The following is a 21,210-nucleotide window of genomic DNA, read 5'->3' on the forward strand; positions in this document are numbered from 1 at the left end:
TAAAATTCATTATCGCAGACTGGAGGATATTTTCAGATTTGCCAAAGAATCTGGAAAATTCTCAAAGAACTAAATATCTTCGTGCCTGTCTCTATTCTATCCTATCTTTTTCTCTCTGTTACTTTTCTCCTTTCCCCACGGACTATCAACCCTTTTACTTTCCAGAGCTTCGAATACAATGGGTTTTTTAACCTCAGTGTTTCACCTTCAACACTTATCTTCTATTATCTCGCCATGTATCGACCTTCGGAAATTTCTTGCTGGATAGCGATTGCGAAACCTTCTGTTTCAGAAAATAATTTTCCTCTTTTTAAGCATAAATTGGATGGTTGTTCGTCTATCCACGGACACGGGGTATTGGCTTCCATGCTGCAATCATTTCTGCAGGGGATTTAACCCGCTCAGGTACTGGGAAGTTCTGCTCCATCCAACTGAGCGGGGTAAAGCCATTATCTGGCATAGCGATAGCGTTAAATAGATGAGACTCGCTGGTAAAAAAATATGTACGTAGTTTCGACGTTTGCGAAAAGTGTAGACGCGCTATATTAATGATGCCTCTCACACCAACGTTTCGAGGAAGCGATATTCTTTCCACAACGATTTGAGGGTAATGGCTCTGGAACTTTGTAAAAGTGGTGCGTATCAGCGTTTCAATCCGAAGGATATCTGTCTGAGACCATTTTATTACCAAACGAGTAAGTCAAAAGAGGTATGGCCGAGGTATTAATTGCTTTGCATTTATTCCTACTGTTCAGACTAGTTTTTAATACAGCTTTCAAACGTGCTTCAAATTTGTTGGCATTGCTTTATTAGCGTGTGGTTTATTCCTTTAAGTTGCAGAAATCCTAAATATTTATAAGATTTGCTGCTATGCAAGTTGGCTATAATAATATTTTGGTCTACTGCGTAGTTTTCTTCGGATTCATCAAGCTGACCTCTAATTAGAAGTATTATTTTGCACTTATCTGTTCCAAATTCCATTTCCACGTCATCGCTAAAAGCTTTAGTGGCATCTATCAGCTCATGAAGCTTATGCTTTTTGTTTGCGTAAAGTTTCAAGTCATCAACAAATAGAAAATGGTTGAACGTATGCTCTCTTGTTTCTGTTTTGAGCGTAGAGCCGTTTTGCTTATGTGTAAGAAGCCTGCTAAGTGGGTTGAGGCCAATGCTGAACCAAAGGGGATTAAGGCATCCCCTTGGAATATACCACGTTTGATTGAAATTAGTTTTGAAACAGTTTCATTTAAAACCAGTTTAGTATTCCACTTGCTCATTATGCGATCTAAGAGGGCAACAGTGGCAGCATCGATTTTGTATATTCTTAATATTTCAATATTTCTAATAGGTAATAATGCGGTATTGAATCAAAAGCTTTTTTGTAGTCAATAAACGCGACGCTTAAATTCCGCCTTCTTCGCAGAGCTACTCCTGTGATTACAGTATCTATAATAAGCTGATCTTTACAGTCCATTGTGCGCTTCCTGCAACCTTTCTGTTCTTCACATAAAATGCCGTTAATTTCACAATGTTCGTATATTCGATTAGCAATACTTTTTGTCAAGAGCCTGTATGTGGTACTTAAGCAAGTAATTGGGCGATATTTGGCTGGATCAGCATATGGTGTGTCCTTTGGGAGGAGATAGGTCACTCCGGCTGTAAGGAATTCTGGGATGACAGCTGTATTTTTCAACAGCTCGTTGTAGCATCTTGCGAGTGCTTCATGCATTACTGAAAGCTTTTTAAGCCAGATGTTGTATAGCTGATCTAAGTCAGGGGATTTCCAGTTAGCTGTAGTACATATAAAGGGTGTTTTTTTAGAGGTTAGGTTTTCAAGTTGGCACTACTTTTTTCGTAGATGGTCTTTTTGACAGCTGTCACTTGATTTATGCTCAGTTTGGTTTGCCATTTCATAATGAATAGGCTTACACCTGAACAACGTTTGCAAATCGTGCAAATTTATTACGAAAATAATGGTTCGATTAGCAATAGCATCGAAGAAAATTTTGTTCAGCGATGAAGCTCACTTTTGGTTGAATGGGTATGTCAATAAGCAAAATTGTCGCATTTGGAGTGAACATAATCCACAAGCCATTGATGAGACGCCGTTACATCCTCAAAAAGTCACTGTTTGGTGTGCTCTATGGGCAGAGGGAATCATTGGTCCATATTTCTTTAAAAATGAAGCCGGCCATAATGTTACAGTCAATGGAGAGCGCTATAGAGCCATGATTAATGACTTTTTCGTGCCTGAATTGGACGATGTTGATGTGGACGACCTTTGGTTCCAACAAGATGGCGCTAAATGCCATACAGCCAACGCAACAATCGATTTATTGAAGGAAACTTTTGGTGAGCGCATTATCTCGCGCCTCCAAGATCGTGCGATATAACACCGCTGGACTATTTCTTGTGGGGCTATGTGAAGTCGCTTGTCTACGCAGATAAGCCCGAGACGATTGACGTCTTGGAAGATAATATTCGGCGCGTTATTGCTGACATACGGCCCCAATTGCTGCAAAAAGTGGTCGAAAATTGGGCCTCTCGGCTGGAATTTATTCGAAAAGCTCTTTTGATTTTTGTGAAAAAGCTGGTTTTCCCTCCGTCTCTGATTACTTTTGAGGAATCTTCTTAATCGTTTTGAGTAAGCGGCGAGTTGCTGCACTTTCCTATCAATTATCTCCTATAGTTGGTCAATTTCTACAGTCTGAGGTTTAAGCGGCGTGATGATTTTAGATATATGATTTGCCGGAGATTACACATACCGGATAAAATTTTCAAGCGATTGCGATTGTGGAGCGTAGTCCAAGTTCTACGCCCATGCGATTACTATTGCTTAAATATTTAAAAATCTACGAACTACATGTGTCCAGTATGGTCGACTTCTGCATATCTTCTAAAAGGTGTTGGCAGTCATACTTCTTCAAGTTTTTTATTAAATGCTTCGGCACTAATCCAGTGGAAGATATAATTATTGGTATTACGTTCACTTCCTGCGCTTCGATATTTTGGTGGAGTATGTGCTTTGGATTAATTTTGCTTTCACCGAGATTCGAACCAACGACCTCTCTGTGAATTCCGAATGGTAATCACGCACCAACCCATTCGGCTACGGCGGCCGAAACATTTTTCTAATAGCGGTCGCCCCTCGGCAGGCAATGGCAAACCTCCGAGAGTGTATTTCTGCCATAAAAAAGCTGCTCATAAAAATATCTGCCGTTCGGAGTCGGCTTGAAACTGTAGGTCCCTCCATTTGTGGAACAACATCAAGACGCACACCACAAATAGGAGGAGGAGCTCGGCCAAATACCTAACAGAAGTGTACGCGCCAATTATTTATTTTTTTTTTTATGTGCTTTGGATGTTGCGATTAAGAGGCACCGCTATATCAATTACTTCGATTGTTTTACTTATCTTGTCGAACGAGATGATGTCAGGTTTGTTGGCAGCTGCTGATTGATTTGTAGATACACCTTTGCTATATTGTTATGTCTCATGACGTATTCGCGGGGGGCCAGTACGCTACATTCAGCAATAGTTGATGGTCAACGGTCAATTGATTCACCATCAATGCCGCACCTTCGGCACCTATCTTCTATTACCTCGCCATGTACCGACCTTCGGAAATTTCTGGTTGGAATACCTCGGTCTTGCATAGCGATTACGAAACCTTCTGCTATAAAAAATAATTTTCCTATTTTTAACCATAAATTGGAAGGTTATGCGTCTATCCATTCCATTTCAAAATCATGGGGATGGACACGGGGTATTGTTTTTGCCTTCCATGCTGGGGATTTAGCCTGGTACTGGGAAGTCCTGCTCCGTCAAACTCAGCGGGGTAAAGCCATTATCTGCCTTAAATACATGAGACTCGCTGGTAAGAAAATATGTACGTAGCTTCGACGATTGCGACTATTTTATTTTATTTTATTTTACTTTACTTTGTTTTAATTAATTAACTTTTTTATTATTTTGATTTCCTTCATTTTGCATTATTTTTATTAAACATGATTTTAATTCATTTTATTTCACTTTACTTTCATTTCACTTTGCTTTCATTTATTTTATTAACTTTTCCTTTAATTTTGATTTCTTTATTTTGAGTTACTTTTATTTTCAATTAATTTGATTTTATTATTGTACTTAACACCCAGAGGAAACTCAGGGCAACAGTTTTCTATACAGTTTCGATCGAAAAATTCTACGCCATACCTTTCCAATACTCTTTCGTACTTAGTTACAGAGTTGAGCCTAAGTAGACACAATTTTCCTAACTTAATTAAAATACTTAACCTAAAATGTTAAAATTTAGATCACTTAACAGCTGGTAAATATGATTTTCATGTAAATTTGTGATGCGCGTGGACACGTCTTGTCCTTTTAAAACTATTTCTTCTTAATTGCCTTGCACGATGAGTTTCAGTTTGGTCATGCAATTTCCCAACATTTCTTGTACAAAGCACATTTCCCTACATTTTTTTTTTGCATTTGTCCAACTTTCCTCAAAATTACAGTGAATATTTAATTAGTAGATTTGTTTGAACAACGCAATAAATTCTTGAACTAATTAAAAGTGCAGTTTGCAGACAATAAAAAAAATATTAAAAATATTTATTAGAATAAAAAGCAAGAAAGGCGAAAATCGGCAACGGCCAACTAAAATGATGTAAAATTAAAAAAGAAATTAACTTAAAAGCACAGAGCAAATGAAATGGCCAAAGGAATTATGGGCTAAAACAAACAACAGACCCAACGGACAGCCGCTCTCTGGCGTGTAATAACAATGGGCTCATTGGAAGATCTTGCCATTTCCTACTTCATTTCCATTGCAATTACATTTGCATTTGAATTTTGTGACGCAATCACATTCGCCTTCGCGGACTTTTGAATTTGCATTGCATCGCCAAGTTGAACGCTAATTAAGTGTAAACTCTGACAAAAGTTCAGGCGATGGCAAAAGGACTAATCGGGGCAAGGCAAATGAGGGGAGGAATGCGGCTAGTAAGATGAAGGGCGCAATGGGCGAAAGACTTGATGTGCTGCCATAAAAGGAGGCAAGGTAGGGGCGAGGTAGAACATTAGAGAGCAACGCAGGGGTGGGAGCAAGAAAAATAAGGAAGAATTAAGGAAATTCAACTAGTAGAGCAATGCGTTTCAGATGCTTGACTTTAACCAGCGCTTACCCTATCGGTTGAGGAGGCAGCAGCATTAGTAGCTGAGCTGTCACAACGAAAGTTCAGCTGCAGTTGCAACTATTCAAGGTATGCGGCTTTCGATTTGTGGCAGAAAATGCTCAGCCACACACCACACACTAACGCATTCCACAGACGTAGACGTTGCGTCCGGACCGGTAACCTTGCGGTGTGCGACACAGCAGCGAAGGGCAGCGAGGTTGGTGAGAAGAGGTTTGGCTAAAAAATACACGGGAAAGTTTATTTGTAAGTGTGTTGCTCTGTGTGACAGGGGATTCGCAGACGACCGCTGCTTATGATGGGACACAGTGCAGGTGGTTGCGGTGTGATTTGCATTTAAATGCGTGGTTGCAATAAATAATTTGGCATTGGTGAGCGGGCATTCGCGGAGCTGAACGAGTGGGTATCCGTGCACCGCTGCATGCACTACTGTGTTGTGGCATCTTGAACACTTGGCGGCGTATGCAGCTGTAGAATTTGTGAAACTCAACCGCCTTGACGCTGATGCTTTTCCTTGAGAAAACATGCAGCTTCCTTCGTCATTTACTTTCTTCGTCATTTGCTTCATTCCAATCAGCTTTTCTCCAACAGTTTCTGCAATGCTAATAAGGCATGCAAATCGCTATTTCATATTTCAAGTTTCCCGCTTTAACTCTTTTGCGGCATTTGCCATTATCTAACTGTGAGTGAATATACTTAAATATTTGAGGGCCATTCTATACAAAAGTTATGCTCAAAATTTTTTTGCACACAAATTAACTATTTTGTGTTCTCCGATAACAAAATATTTTTTCAAATGCAATAAAATTATTTTCGATTTTATCAAAGCGTATTAATAAAGTACGGCAGACTCGCATGGGGGCCTGTTTTGCTGCTGACCAAAAAAGAAAAAAAAAAAAAAAAATTTTTCAAACTATTTCTGAAAATTAACTCGCCCAAAAATTCAAAATTTGTTTAAATAAATTTGTTGGAAAATAATAGAAAAAATATGGTAAAAAAATAGAAAAAAATAAGGGTGGAAATAATAGAAAAAATTAATATCTGTTTCTTCAGGAGCCTTGGAAGCAAGTCACGAGCAGCCCTTTAATTCAGATGAGTCTTATATTCTTGATAGCAAAAGTCACTCTTGCTGATAATAATGAAGGGTATCGAAAATTGCATGTTTCTTTGTTAGCTGCATGATGAAAATATGGTTTACCAGCTACCTGTCTGAGAATGGCAAACTGTGTTGACATTTCGTGAGGTTTGGCTAGGCATCATTAATCGTTTAACGCCAGAACAACGCTTCCAACAAGATGACGCAACTTGCCATACGTTGCGCGTTGAACAATCGATTTTTTGCAATATTCAAACCACCAAAAATAGGAATGATCGAATAGACCAAATAACTCTTAGTTGCGGCAAACATATGCCGTATATCATATATATATATATATATATATAATTGGCGTGTACACCCGTATATCATATCCCAAAAATAAATACCATGAAATTATTTTCTAAATTACTATAAAAAATTCCAATAATATTTCTATTTTCTTCTTTTTCCTCTTAATTGGCACGATAACTGCTTACGCGATTTTGGCCGAATTTAACTAAGCGCGTCAGTCGTTTCTTTCTCGTGCTAACCGGCGCCAATTGGACTCACCAAGTGAAGCCAAGTCCTTCTCCACCTGATCTTTCCAACGCAGAGGAGGCCTTCCTATTCCTGTGCTACCACCAGCTGGTACCGAGTCGAATACTTTCAGAGCCGGAGCGTTTGTATCCATTCGGACGACATGACCCAGCCAACGTAGCCGCAGGATCTTTATTCGCTGCGCTGTGTCTATGTCGTCGCAAAGCTTTTCTGTTTTATTTCATTATTTTAAGTCCTCAAGCTCTTAAAAAACTCTCGACAAAAGTAGGGGTGCTTAGCTTTTGCTCTAACATTTTCAACGACGTAGGCATCAGGCGACTGTGAAGACCTATCCAACATTTTAACCCCATTTTGCTGTTTTGTTTGCCTTTCTGTAAAATTTGAGCTTAACTGGTTATTCCAAATATCTTCGCAGCTGATGGCAACGATGCTTTCTGGTAAATTTTGTTCATCAAAACTGAATTGAAATTGGCAATAAACACAAATAAACGACTAAATCCTTTTTCAAATAAGCAGCCCTAACAATGGACCTTAATTGGATGCCTAACAGTTCGTTGAAGTTGCCGATTATTAGCAGTACACAGAACCGACGTGTGCATTTATTCGCTCAAAACGAAGATTCACCCGTGGATATTACGTTTGTCCAGTTCCGTTGTGAATAGGCAAAGGCAAGTCTTTTTTCAATTTGTAATAATGAGAGTAGCAGTATTTTCAATGCGCTGCGGAATTTGAGGTCTTCAGCACGTAAAAGTTCTCGCATCGCCTCTTTGAATACATTAACACCACTTTTCTTTAAAATTGCTGCAGCTTAACGCAGCGATAAGTTCGGTTTTGTCGCAAGCAAATCAGTAATCTTCTGATTTTGCTTTGGACAAGTTTTTTTGTTTTGGCTTTGTCTGAAGAAGCTATCAACATTTTTAACTTCGGTATACTGTTGCACCAATTAATTTGTGAACTTCTTCGAATTTTTCAAAGATTTTATTGCAAATACACGTGAAAGTTTTGGACCTTTAAGGTCCAACACAATTGAAATCGCTTTTTCATTTATTTATTAATTTTTTTTCTGTTTTTCCTTGTTCACTTCTCTCGGGAGCATAGAGCCTCGACAAGACTTGCCTTGCTTTGGTTTCGTTAATCTATTTGATTTCTGACAGGGAAGGTGATTAGCCTGCCGTTACCAGTCCTAAATAGTGCGAATGCCTACCTGTCCTTGCTTAGGAATAATGCCTTCTTACTGCTTGGAGCGCCATCTGTACTTCACATTTTTCTGCCAGAAGGTTCGGGCAGATGGGTGAGGACTGCGCTAAATTTGGTGTGTCTGCGCTATTACCGCGGTTGCGCGCTTCCTCTTACTGGCGCCACTGATACAATGTGTAATTGTGTGTTTTTGCTTGTTTTAGCAGCCACAATGCAAATAATGCGCTGACTATTGTGCGGGAGGACACGGTTTTGGGTTTGTGGAATTGGATTTTTTTTGTGATTTACGTGGGATTCGAACCCACAACCTCTGGGATGGCAGGCTAGTGCACTTACGCTAGACTACCAAGGTCGCTTTTTCATACGTGGAACTAAATTTTTAAAAACAAGTTGCTAAATTTCTCACAAAACTAGCAAATTGCACGACGCGTATTGCGAAAAAGAAATATCTTTTTAACAGTACTTAATTTTTTGTTTATAACGGAACTTTACGATTGCATTTTTGACGTACCCGCTCGCATTAGACAGACTGTACATAGGAATAAAAACCAATTTTAGTATATTTGGGAGATGGCGTGGTTTTTACCTGGTTCTGCAAGTTTTTCAAACCCAGCCTAATATCAAATATGATGTACTCAATTTAGTAGAGTTTACTAAAATGCTTTTAGAAATACCCACGCTTACTTAGAGGTGTGACCGTATTATAAAAACAAAAACTTCTTTCCCAATATTAGATTTAAATTTATTGAAGTTGTGCACTTCGGTCTCAAGGTCTTTGTGCCCCCTTTTATGATATTCTGCCGGCCTAAACATTTAAGAAGATTTTATTCATTAATTGCAGAAACAAAGTGGCGCAAAACCAGTCATCAAATTTTGTTTTTGAATAACTTTTTACTAAAAAAAAAAAAAAAAAAAATATTTGAGTGATGGAAATCTTTATTTTGACCTTTACGAGTTCCATTGCTTACCTGTTTGTATTCTGCAGCTGTCTAATTACCAAGTCTCAAATATGATTGGCGTACCACAATACTTTCAAAATTAATAAATCTAACGCTGACGGGGGACTTACAATTTTTAAAATTGTCGTTATACTAAAGATGGATCAGATAATTCTCGAATTTTGTTCTTCAACTCACATTCCCGATGTCTGTCTTGCTTGGGGGAGGCGAATAGCATTGACCACTTTCAGTGCTGTGAGTGTCCTGACTTTGCTAGAGGAAGGCTAGGATTTTTTTGTTCAGATGTCGTGAGTAATATTCGTTCTCTAAAACTGGAGGATATTTACAGATTTGCCAAAGAATCTGGAAAATTCTCACAGGACTAACTATCTCTATCTCTGTCTCTACTCTTTCCTATCTCTTTCTCTGATACTTTTCTCCTTTCCTCCTTGACTATCTCCTCTCTTTTCAGAGCTCTGAATACAATGGACTTTTTGTGTTCTATGGGCTTTGAGTGTTTTAGTCAGCAGTGCTCCTTGGCTTGACCTATTCAAATTTCAAAAATTTCAATTTCAACTCACATTAGGTCAAGGGTGCTATGTGTAGAATGTTTGGTTATCTAAATTTTTTTAGAGTTATTTAATGCACTGACGGACGGGAGAGGCAAATATAACTTACTCCTTAAATTTTGCTACTCATTTCGAAAATTGTATATATGTATGCATGGCTATGTCTTTCTCAAAGTCATCAGATTGCAGAAGAAACTCTTATGTGAACAAAGTTAAAAACTTTCATACGGATCCAACACAATTAAGCACATTTCCTTTGAACATTTTTTTGAATTATCCATTATCAATGAAATGACCCATAAATATAGTTGCTTATACTGTCAGCGTCAAAAGAAAGTGGACGCCACATATTGATAAGTTTGGACTATCTACTTATTTATTTTGTAATTCCAGTTATTGTGTTATAAAAATATAGTTAATATAACAATAAATACCATATAAAACATAGTTTCGAGTTTTCTATAAAATTTAAAAAATCCGACAAATTTTCATCTCATTTGTATAGAAAAATTTTGCGTATGCAGTTTTATAGATCACTGAATTTCGGTACAATAAAGTGGAAGTTCCAATTAGTTCAAAATCGCGCTGGTTTGTGAAAACTTTTTCTGCCGACGGTGTTGGGAGTTTTTGCCCATACAAAAAAAATTTGGAGTAGGCGTTAAATGGAGAAAATGCACACGACCGCGATGGAAAAGAACTCTCAAAAATCTATGTGAGTTTTGTTTTACTTGAATCTTGATCTTTACCAAAATTTAAAGAGCTATAAAATTGCATACTTGAAAGTTTCTCAGAAATTCTGAATGCATTTGCCGAATTTTTATAAATTTTGAGCAAAGTTTGAAACTTTGTACTGTTTGGTTTTTGTGGTAGTATGAACTGTATTCTTATATAAAATTAATTAGAACTAAAAACTAAATAAATAAATTGTTAAACCTTGTCAACATATGGTGCACACTTCCTTTGGACGTTGACTGTGCATCTGTATATTCGTGCACATTCTCTCTTCTCTAGTTCACCTTAATGAATGTTTAATTTTCCACCAACCGCAATTCCATTCTACCATGCCAGAGTAGCATCTAGAAACTTGCCGCATGAATGTTGGAAGTTGAGATAGACTTTATTTAAAAGTAGCTACAAATTCATTAAAGCGATTAAACGTGTGACGCCGGACTAATACTTCGGCCACGGAGCACTTCTCAAAGCACTTCCCAAATACGGCAAACTTAAATGGATGAAAGAGTGAGAAAATGTAGGGCACGAACCAAAAGTCACGCAAGGACATTAAATTTAGGTGAATGTAGATTACTTTTTCATTAAAATAAATCATAAGGAGTGTTTGAGTTGTTCTTTTTTTGTAATAGTAATTAGCTGCACTATGCCAACGCAAAGATTCCTGGCAGCGCTCAAATGTGCCATTTATTTCAGATGTGTTAACATAATTTATTTTGTAGAGCTTGACATATACACACCTGAATAGAAGCAATGTTTGGGTGCGTGACTGCTATTCTTTTGATCTTAGGTTCAGTGTCAATAAGTGGAAACTCTTTTTCCCAGAGTAGATGGTGGCACATCGCTAAGCGGATGTCTGTCATGAAAAGGCGGTCATTTAAAGTCATCTGATATTCAGAGGTGTCATAAATCTGTAACTTCCTCCATTTGCGGAACAAAATCAAGATAAATAAATAATTGGCTCTTACACCTTTTATTGAGTGTTTGGCCCAGCTCCTCTTGTGGTGAGCGTCTAATGTTGTTTCACGAATGGAGGGACCTACTGTTTTAAGTCGACTCCGAATGGCCAATGGTTTTCTTTGAGGCGCTTTTTTATTATACACCCAGAAGCGAATAACTAAGACAATAAGACGTAAGCTGACACTAGGCTGAGTCCTTACTGGAAGGGTATAACCGAAAGATATTTAAGCATCGCATAAACCTCCTTAAGGACGCACTGAGAAAGCTTACTGACGCAGCCATCTTCATGGACTTCGGATACGGTTCAACAATTCTTGACGCTTTTGCGATCTATCTCCGCAAACACCATTCCATTTGATTCTCGAGTGCGATGCTCTACCGAGAAGAAGGAGTGACATCTCGGTCTAGTACGGCCAAACGAAAATCACATACGCTCAGCCCTACGCCAATCCATCTAAGGATTAATGAGGGAACTGGGCTTTGGATGATATATTCTATAGAAGTGCGAACTAATTGTTATTAAATTTTTTTGTAATGCGAAACTTCTGCGAAAACTTGTGTTATATTGTAAAATGTTCAATGAAAAAGGGAAAGAAAATTAAAGATATGTCAGCACTTAACATTTCCCAGAATTGTTAAGAGTTTTGTTTTATGTTGTATTTATTTATTTGAAGAAGTCAAGAAAACATAATTACAGGCTGACTGCTGAAGCTAACGAGTAATGAAAATATATACAAAATCAATTATAAACTTAGAACTAATTAAAATATACAAGCTTAGCTCTAACTAACTGAAAGGTAGCGTTCATTAGTACACAAAATTCTTTCTTAGAATATGGGGGAAAATCTAGCACGTTAGAATTGGAGATCTCATTAACATCACGAAGGCCACGTTCAATAGGAGCATTGCGGGAATAATTGGCATTGAACTTATTTAAATAGAAAGGAAGAGCGTTACGCAAAATTTCGGGGGGTGTAAGAAAATTAATGCGTTGAAGCAGAAATGAGATGTCAATGTCGCGTTATTAACATTGAAAACAAACGAGAGAGAAATGAGCGATCTTCTACTCTCTAAGGACTTCAGGTGGATCAACAGAAAATGTGATGTGTAAGATGCGATAGGATCAAAAAATTTTATTGATCTTAATAGGACTATGAATAAGTTCGTGCGGTTTTTTTCGAAATTTGAAACTTTATTGACGTAAAATGGTTACAAATTTAATATTCAAAATATTGTCCATCGCTTACTACTACTTTTTCCCATCTTTCTGGCAATTCACGGATTCCCTTTGTGAAAAATTCGGTCGGTTTTGCCGCAATCCACGAATCGATCCATTTTTTGACTTCATCGTAATTACGGAAGTGCTGGTCAGCCAGGCCATGTTGCATCGATCGGAAGAGATAGTAATCGGATGGCGCAAGGTCTGGACTATACAGCGGGTGGGGTAGGACATCCCATTTGAGCGTTTCTAAGTATGTTTTGACCACTTGTGCAACATGTGGCCGAGCATTGTCATGTTGCAAAATAACTTTGTCGTGTCTATCGGCGTATTGCGGCCGTTTTTCTCGCAGTGCTCGGCTCAAACGCATCAATTGTCGTCGGTAGACATCCCCCGTAATCGTTTCATTCGGTTTCAGTAGCTCATAATACACAACACCCAGCTGGTCCCACCAGATACACAGCATAACCTTCAGGCCATGAATATTCTGCGCCGACGTCGATGTTGAAGCATGGCCAGGGTATCCATACGTTGCCCGACGTTTTGGATTGTCGTAATGGACCCACTTTTCATCGCCAGTCACAATTCGATGCAAAAAACCCTTTCTTTTGTGCCGTTGAAGCAGTTGTTCGCATGCCATAAAACGGCGTTCAACGTCTCTTGGCTTCAATTCATACGGCACCCAATGGCCTACCTTTCGGATCATTCCCATGGCTTTTAAACGTTTGGAAATGGTTGATTGATCAACTCCCAAAGTTTTTGCAACCTCTTCTTGCGTTTGAGCCGGATCTTGATCGAGCAATTCCTCCAATTCGGTATCCATGAACTTTGGCGGCGCACCCTCGCGTTCTTCGTCTTCCAAGCCAAAATCACCACTTTTAAAGCGTGCAAACCACTTCTGGCACGTTCGCTCAGATAGAGCATGCTCACCATAAACTTCCACCAAAATACGATGACTTTCGGCTGCTTTTTTCTTCATATTAAAATAATGAAGAAGAATTCCCCGCAAAAACACATTATTTGGCACGAAATTCGACATTTTCAAGTGTGGTAAAAATATTGTTGTTTACGCTTCAAATAAAAAACTTATACTGACGTTTGTGCCTTACGACAGTAGCTCTCCAATGAATGTTTGGAAATGTGGATCGATGGAATAATAATCAAGTTACGCCATCTGTTGTAAAACCGCACGAACTTATCTATAGTCCTATTAGTATAAATTTCAAAGACACATTTTGTACACGTTCGATCCTGTCAATTGAAAATGTATGGTATGGCCTCCATATAAAGGCGGCGTATTCCAACTTGGAGCGAACGAATTCAGTAAACAATAATTTCAGAAGTATGCTTTTTCAAAAATGACAACAACAAACATTTTCAACAAACAAAACAAAATTTTAAAGAGTATTTTTTATCCTAAAAAATTAAAAAAAGGACAATATTAGGAAAAGATGTTGGGAATTAATTTCTCAAAAATGACAAAAAAAAATCCAAAACTTTTCAAGACAAAAATAATAAAAAAAAAAAATATTTTTAAAGAGTATATTTTATCTTAAAAGAATTAAAAAAAAATCTGAACAAGTATTTGTTTCTAAAAATGACATAAAAAAGAATCTCTCAAAAATTTTCAACAAAACAAAAATAAAGAAAAAAATTTTAAGAAATTATTCCAACCTAAAATATTAAAAAAAGTATATTTTATCATAAAATATTAAAAAAAATACAAAAGTTTTTCCAAATATGATAAAAAAAAATTCGGAAAATTACAAAAAAAATATATGAGCCCTTGATTTTGAAAGTCGACTAAGTCAACATTTTTAAAAATCGAGTTTATCAGCTACTTGTTATCTAATCCTAATGAACTAACATAATCTGAAGAGATTAGCAGTATGCCATGAAAATTAACTCGTAAAATTTAGTGTATTTTTTGGTTGTTAAACAAAATACGGAAGCTGTTCATTTTGATAGTCGACTAAGTCAGTTCGTTGAGAAATTTTGGAAAATAAATAATAATTTTGTAATGCCTTCAGATAGCGATTCAGGTATGATCAAGTAATCATTTAAATGTAAAAACGTACTATTTATAGTTAATTGTAGACATTGTACTGCGAAGAAGTTTAAGTAATGCTCCCAAGAAATGGAAACGAATAAGAGCAATATCGTCTTCAGATGAATCAACTGATACTGTGAAAGTGAATTCGGAACCCCTACAAATGGAAGAAATCAACATGAAATCAAGAAAGAGGAGCCGAAATCAACTTAATTATGCACAAAATATAAGAAAAATTAAGAGAAATAGTGGAGAGGAATATAAAACAAAAAAGCTTGTGAGTGGTATACTTTTCGAACATAAAGATTGCCGTTGTTCCAAACAATGTATAAATGCAATTGGATATGAAGATAGGAAAGCAAATTTTGATTTTTTTTGGAAATTAGCAAGTTTTGAAAAACAGAATTTGTTTCTGCATGGTTTGGTTCGAAAACTATCAATAAAGCAAAGACGACCCAGAAATGAAGAAGGATATATGAGAAAATGTAGTTATAAGTGTTATGTTTGCTGTATGTGTATACTCACGCAATTCGGCTGCCGTTGAGATATACACGCATTGACTGCTATAAACTTAATGACACTTTATTTCTGATAGATATAATTCAGCATTGCCAAATGTACAAAAGTTATGTCAAATATATCATATAATAAGGTTAGTTCACACTGAGAGAATACAATTCATTGTTGTTAGTAAATTTTAATTTGCATATACAACATCATCCTCCGCTTTAATTACGAAAATCTTCAGCTTGGTAGCGGTGTACCGATCTACGAATACGGCCACTTCGACGCACTTCTAGTGGACTTCTTGGTTGTTCCTGATACTGCTCATTAGCAGTATCCACCATAGTATCAGGTAGCAATATATTGGTAACTGAATTAGGTCCTCCTCTGCTGTCTTCAACTGGTTTGGCGTCGTTAAGATGGCGAGATTTCATTTGATTTTGATGTCGTTTAAAGTAGCCCATACTAGTTCTTACTACGTACATGACTTTTCCAAGATGTCTGTCCACGACCCCTTTTAACCATTTTTCTCCGCGGCCATAGTTTCGAATATAGACACTTTCGTTAGATGAAAATTTGGTTGAAGTTTGTTTAAAGTCATTTTTGTCATTTTCCACTGAAAACATTTGCGAAAAGAGAGTACGTGCAGGACGACCATGTAAAAGATGTGCTGGTGATATGCCTTTTGCGTTTGGCATAGTGCGATAGGATGAAAGAAATTTTAGAACCGATTCATTTACTTGCAAGCCGTCATCTATGTTCTTTTTTACGGCTGTTTTAAAAGTACGCACAAATCTTTCAGCCAGTCCATTAGAAGGTGGGTGAAACGGTGCAATCGTAATGTGCTTAATAGCATTTTGGTGACAGAATGTTTTGAACGCATCGGCCGTAAGTTGTGGGCCATTGTCACTTACTATAGTTTCTGGCAAACCTTCACTAGCAAAAAGGGTAGTTAATGCGAAAATCGTTGATTCCGTCGTTGTATTTGCTAGTTTGTAAACAAATGGAAATTGCGAGAACGCGTCTATGCACAGAAGCCACATAGAACCAAATACCGGACCAGCAAAATCAATGTGAACCCTCTGCCAAGGTGCTTGTGGTTCAGGCCAGCTTGAATATTCCCGCCGATCACTTGGACCCGCTAGTTTGCAGTTTTCGCATCCAGCTGCTATTCTCGCTATATCATTATCGATGCCATCCCACCAACAATGTTGTCGTGCTAGTTGTTTCATTTTTACCACACCCCAATGTCCATCATGAAGCCGACGCAAAACTTGATCACGTAATAAGTATGGAATAGTAACCCGTGTGACATCACTCTGTAATAAAATCAAGTCATTTTGAGTAATCAAGGACAACTTACGATTGAAATATGGCCGGAGATCCTGGTCGTTTGGACACAACTTATGCGGCCATCCTTTCTGAATATATTCTTTAACTCTTCGTAGTATTTTGTCGCTGTTGGTGCTTTTTCGTATGACCTCAATATCAATTGGAGTTTGTATAGCGACAACTTGGTTAATTTCACCATTGTCGAAGTCTTCATCTGGACCCGATGGTAATCTCGATAATGCGTCAGCGTTTGCGTGATTTGTTGTTTTGCGATATTTTATTTGAAATTGGTACCCCATGAGCGTAATAGCCCATCGCTGGATACGTTGAGCCGTCATTGTTGGGAGGTTTTTATCGGGACTAAATATGCTGACTAATGGTTTGTGATCCGTGATCAGCGTAAACTTCTGCCCGTATAGAAACTGATGAAATTTTTTGACTCCGAATATTATCGCCAAGCCCTCCTTTTCAATTTGGCTGTAGTTTTCTTGATGTCGGTTGAGTGTTTTGGAGGCAAAGGCGATCGGCTGCTCAGTCCCGTCTGGATTGATGTGTGAAAGCACGGCTCCCACCCCATACGATGATGCATCAGTGGCCACGACTATAGGTAAGTCTTCTCGAAAATGAGCCAACATCGTAGCTTTAATGATGTGCTCCTTTAGCAAATTAAACGCGTTTTCTTGTTCGAACTTCCACTGAAATGACGCCCCCTTTCGCCTCAATTTGTTCATGGGTGCTGCGAGTTGAGAGTAATTCGGAATAAAATTGTGGTAATAGTTTATTTTACCCATAAATGCCTCAAGTTCCTTCAAGGTTTTGGGCCGTCGTAAGTTCTTCACTGCTTGAATACCAGATTCGTCGGGCAGAATGCCATCTGCGCTTATTTCACGCCCCAAGTAAGTTAATTTTGTTTTTAGGAACTCGCATTTTTCCTTTTTGCATCTTATGCCCGCGGATTGGAGTATATGCAGAACTTTGGCTAAGCGTTCGATGATGTTAAAGCGGAGGATGATGTTGTTGTTCACTCGCACCGGCCACAATGATGTCATCGATATAATTTGCACATCCGTCGACTCCACATAATAGTTGCTCGAGATGTTTCTGAAACATGGCTGGTGCGCTTGCTACCCCATACGGTAATCGCTGGTATTGAAATAAACCGAGCGGTGTGTTGACCACCAGCACTTTTTTCGAATCTTCATCGAGCTCCATTTGTAGGTATGCATCACGCAAATCTATTTTAGAAAAATATTTACCGTATCGAATGGTATGCAATAGGCACTCTCTTGTGGGTAGAGGGTATTGATCTACATCAATCTGCTGGTTAACACCTTTTTTAAAATCTCCACAAATGCGTATCGATCCGTCCGGTTTTGTTGCTAGGACGATGGGGGATGCCCAGTCGCTGAAAGTTACCTGTTTCCAAATACCTGCTTGTAATAACCGTTGTGCTTCATCTTTAAATTTTGGTAACTGAGCAAAAGGAATTGGCCTACTTTTAATGAACTTAGGCACTGCATTCTCCTTAAGTCTGATCGAGGCTTTGACTGACTTCATTGTACCAAGTGCTGGAGTAAACACGTCCGCGAAGGTGGACAAAATTGTATGTAATTTTGCGTTCGACTTGGCGGTCACGCTATCAACTTGCACAATTTTAAAGCCTAATTGTTCAAATAAATCTACGCCCAATAGATTGTTTGAACCACGCACGTTAGAAACCACAAGAGGCAGTATTTTTTCTACTGACCCGTATTGTATTTTGGCAGCGATTTCTCCTAAAGTTTCTATTTGCGTATGACCGTACCCATATAGTACACGCGAGCATTGCTTTACTGGCGGTTTATTTAACATTTCGTAAGTGTCTAGAGTTATAACTGAGACTTCCGCGCCCGAATCCATTTGAAACCGAGTCTCTTTTCCATTGACCACAATTTGAACAAACTGTTTCTTACTTTTGTTGCTAGCTGCGCTAGCTACCGAAAATGCCGTTGAAATGTAATCTATTTTGTCACCTTTCTCACCTTTGATGTTTTTACTCCCTTTATTCTGCTTTTGTTCCTGCTTTTTTTCATTCGATAAACACACAGCTATGATATGGCCTATTTTACCGCAACCTCTGCAAACAGCGCTTCTAAATTTGCAATCATCACGATTATGTGAAACTCCACAACCTGTGCATGAACGGTATTTTGATTTTTGGTTCTTTTTGTTTTTGTTACGCATGCTAGATTTTTCTGTGTTTTTCGTTGTCATCGAATAAATTCCGTTGCTGTCTATTGCATTTGCAGTGTCCGTTCTGTCTTTGATTGTACTTACTGTTTTCGTTGTTGTTTCAAATGACTCAGCGATTAGCTGCACTTCTGCCAATGTTGGTTGTTGTTTTTGTAATGCAGCTGTACGAACCGCATCATGCGGTGACTTCAAAATTAATTTGTCCCTAATCATATCGTCTGAGAAATCATGTAGACAATTTTCTTTTTTACAAACAAAATCACATTGCCGGGCTATGCTTCGTAGTTCGGCAATCCATTCTTTATATGTACGATTACCCATTTCAGCCTTATGAAATTCATAACGAGCTGCAACTACATGAACCTTTTCCTTATAAAACTCTGTTAGTTTTGCAGAAAGCTCATTAAATGTTTGTTTCTGTAACTCGTCAACGCCGACAAGCTTTTTCAGGGTTTCGTATGCGTCACTGCCCAACCAAGATAAGAAAAATGATTTCTGCTTGTTGGCGTCAATTACCGCGTAAGCAGAGAAGTGTTGTTTTAGTTGCTCCAAGTATGAGTCCCATTTCTGGTGTTGACTGTTGAATTGAACAAATGCTGGAACGGGAGTATTATCTTGACCTGGAGACCTTTTCGCAAAGTTGTCCATCCACGCCTTCTGCTCCTTTAGAACGTTCATTGTGAAGACACGTTGCTCCTCCAACAATTTCTTGTAAAATCCTTCAGCCATTGTAGAAGTTTAAAATTTTCCTCGTCGCCAGTTGTTATGTTTGCTGTATGTGTATACTCACGCAATTCGGCTGCCGTTGAGATATACACGCATTGACTGCTATAAACTTAATGACACTTTATTTCTGATAGATATAATTCAGCATTGCCAAATGTACAAAAGTTATGTCAAATATATCATATAATAAGGTTAGTTCACACTGAGAGAATACAATTCATTGTTGTTAGTAAATTTTAATTTGCATATACAACAATAAGTATCATATAAATTTACGGAATTCAGAAGTTTCCATTTGTAGAACTTTTTTTTTGGATACTTTTAAAATATCTTACGGAAGATTAAACGGTGCCTTAAATGCCAAATCACCTGGAATGGATTTACGTGGCAAAATGCTTGGTTCATCTAGAAAAACAGATGAAGATAAAATTAAAGTGGTACGAGAACATATTCTGAGTTTTCCAGCATGTGAGAGCCATTACACGAGATCACATCACACTTCAGGTCAAAAGTATTTAAGTGCTGACTTAGATATCCGAAAAATGTATTAGCTGTATGTGAAAAAATGTGATGAAAATAATATATCACGTGTGAAGGAGTGGACTTACAGGAAAATTTTCAATACGGAGTTCAACTTAAATTTTCATACTCCTCGTAAAGGCACTTGCCAAAAGTGTGATTCACTAAAACTAAAAATAGATGCATCCAGTAACGAAGACGAGAAGTTGCATCTAATGGAAATTCGTGATTCACATCTTATCAGTGCCGAACAGGCCAGAAAAAGTTTAACACATGACATACAAAAAGCAAAAGATAACCCGAGTGAATATTACGGTTTCACATTTGATCTACAGAAAGCACTTGCGTATCCAAAACTTTCTGTTTCGGTAGCTTATTATAAGCGCAACATGTATGTATACAATTTGGGGTTTCATAATTTCCACAATGAAAATGCTAAAATGTATGTATGGGATGAAACAATCGCTTCAAGAGGATCACAGGAAGTGGCGTCCTGCATCTTAAAGCACATTCAGGACATTACCACTCAAAAGCACGTCATAGCTTACAGTGATCGCGATTTTGGTATGATAGAAACTAAAATAAAAAAATCGAATTATTTATACATACCTGAGCATTATTATAATTTAATAGAAGTATGTAAAAAAATTTTCGGTGGTACAAATGGCTCAGAAAAATTTCATTTCGACAAAACAACTAAAAGATTCAACGAATAATAGAAAGAAAAACACCAATGGAGAAGTTGTGTCTTGGCTAAAAATTCAATGGATCAGATTTCTAAAAAATTCTCCATATAAGATGTTTTATAAAACTTCCTTAGATGACAATTCCGAATTCAAAATATTAGACCTCTCACCTAAAATAGGAAGACCTAAAATATACAAAAATATTGATTTGCCTCCATTGTACACAACTATTACACCAATAACAAAAGAAGAACATAAAGATATGATGGATTTACTACCCTATATCCCACCAATTTTTCACAAACACTTTACTTCCCTAAATATGTATTAACAAATAATTTACTTTGTTACTATGAAATGAGTTTGAATAAAATGTTAATTACTAATAAAAATGTTTCCTTGGAATAAGTAATTTATAAAGTCATTCTGTTAATTTTGAAAGTCGACTAAGTCATTTGCAACCTTTCAAAAGCACATATCCAGTTAAAAATGGTTATAAATTTCACAACCATAATAAATTCTTGTTTGTTGGCACTACTTTACTGTCGAAAAATCATTTTCCATAGTGCAAAAATATTTTTTAATCCTTTGAAACGCAAAACTCTAATTATCTCGAAACAAGGAAAATATGACTTAGTCGACTTTCAAAATCAAGGGCTCATATATTAAAATAAAAAACTTTTAAAGATTATATTGTATTTTATTCTAAAAAAAATTTATCGTA

At 37.4% G+C, this 21,210-nt stretch overlaps 2 protein-coding genes across 2 annotated transcripts; both read right to left on the reverse strand.

The window, feature by feature from the left end:
* Positions 1–15,215: 15,215 nt before the first annotated feature.
* LOC128863639 (uncharacterized protein K02A2.6-like) lies at positions 15,216–16,958 on the reverse strand. The gene has a single exon (XM_054102891.1). The coding sequence runs from the start codon at positions 16,956–16,958 to the stop codon at positions 15,216–15,218; it is 1,743 nt and encodes a 580-aa protein (XP_053958866.1).
* Positions 16,959–17,319: 361 nt separating this feature from the next.
* Positions 17,320–19,284, reverse strand: LOC128863641 (uncharacterized protein K02A2.6-like). Its single transcript, XM_054102892.1, has one exon. It carries the CDS (start codon positions 19,282–19,284, stop codon positions 17,320–17,322), a length of 1,965 nt encoding a protein of 654 aa, XP_053958867.1.
* Between the last annotated feature and the right edge of the window lie 1,926 nt (positions 19,285–21,210).

This window comes from Anastrepha ludens, chromosome 5 (assembly GCF_028408465.1).
Source record: "Anastrepha ludens isolate Willacy chromosome 5, idAnaLude1.1, whole genome shotgun sequence".
Lineage (NCBI taxonomy): Eukaryota > Metazoa > Arthropoda > Insecta > Diptera > Tephritidae > Anastrepha > Anastrepha ludens.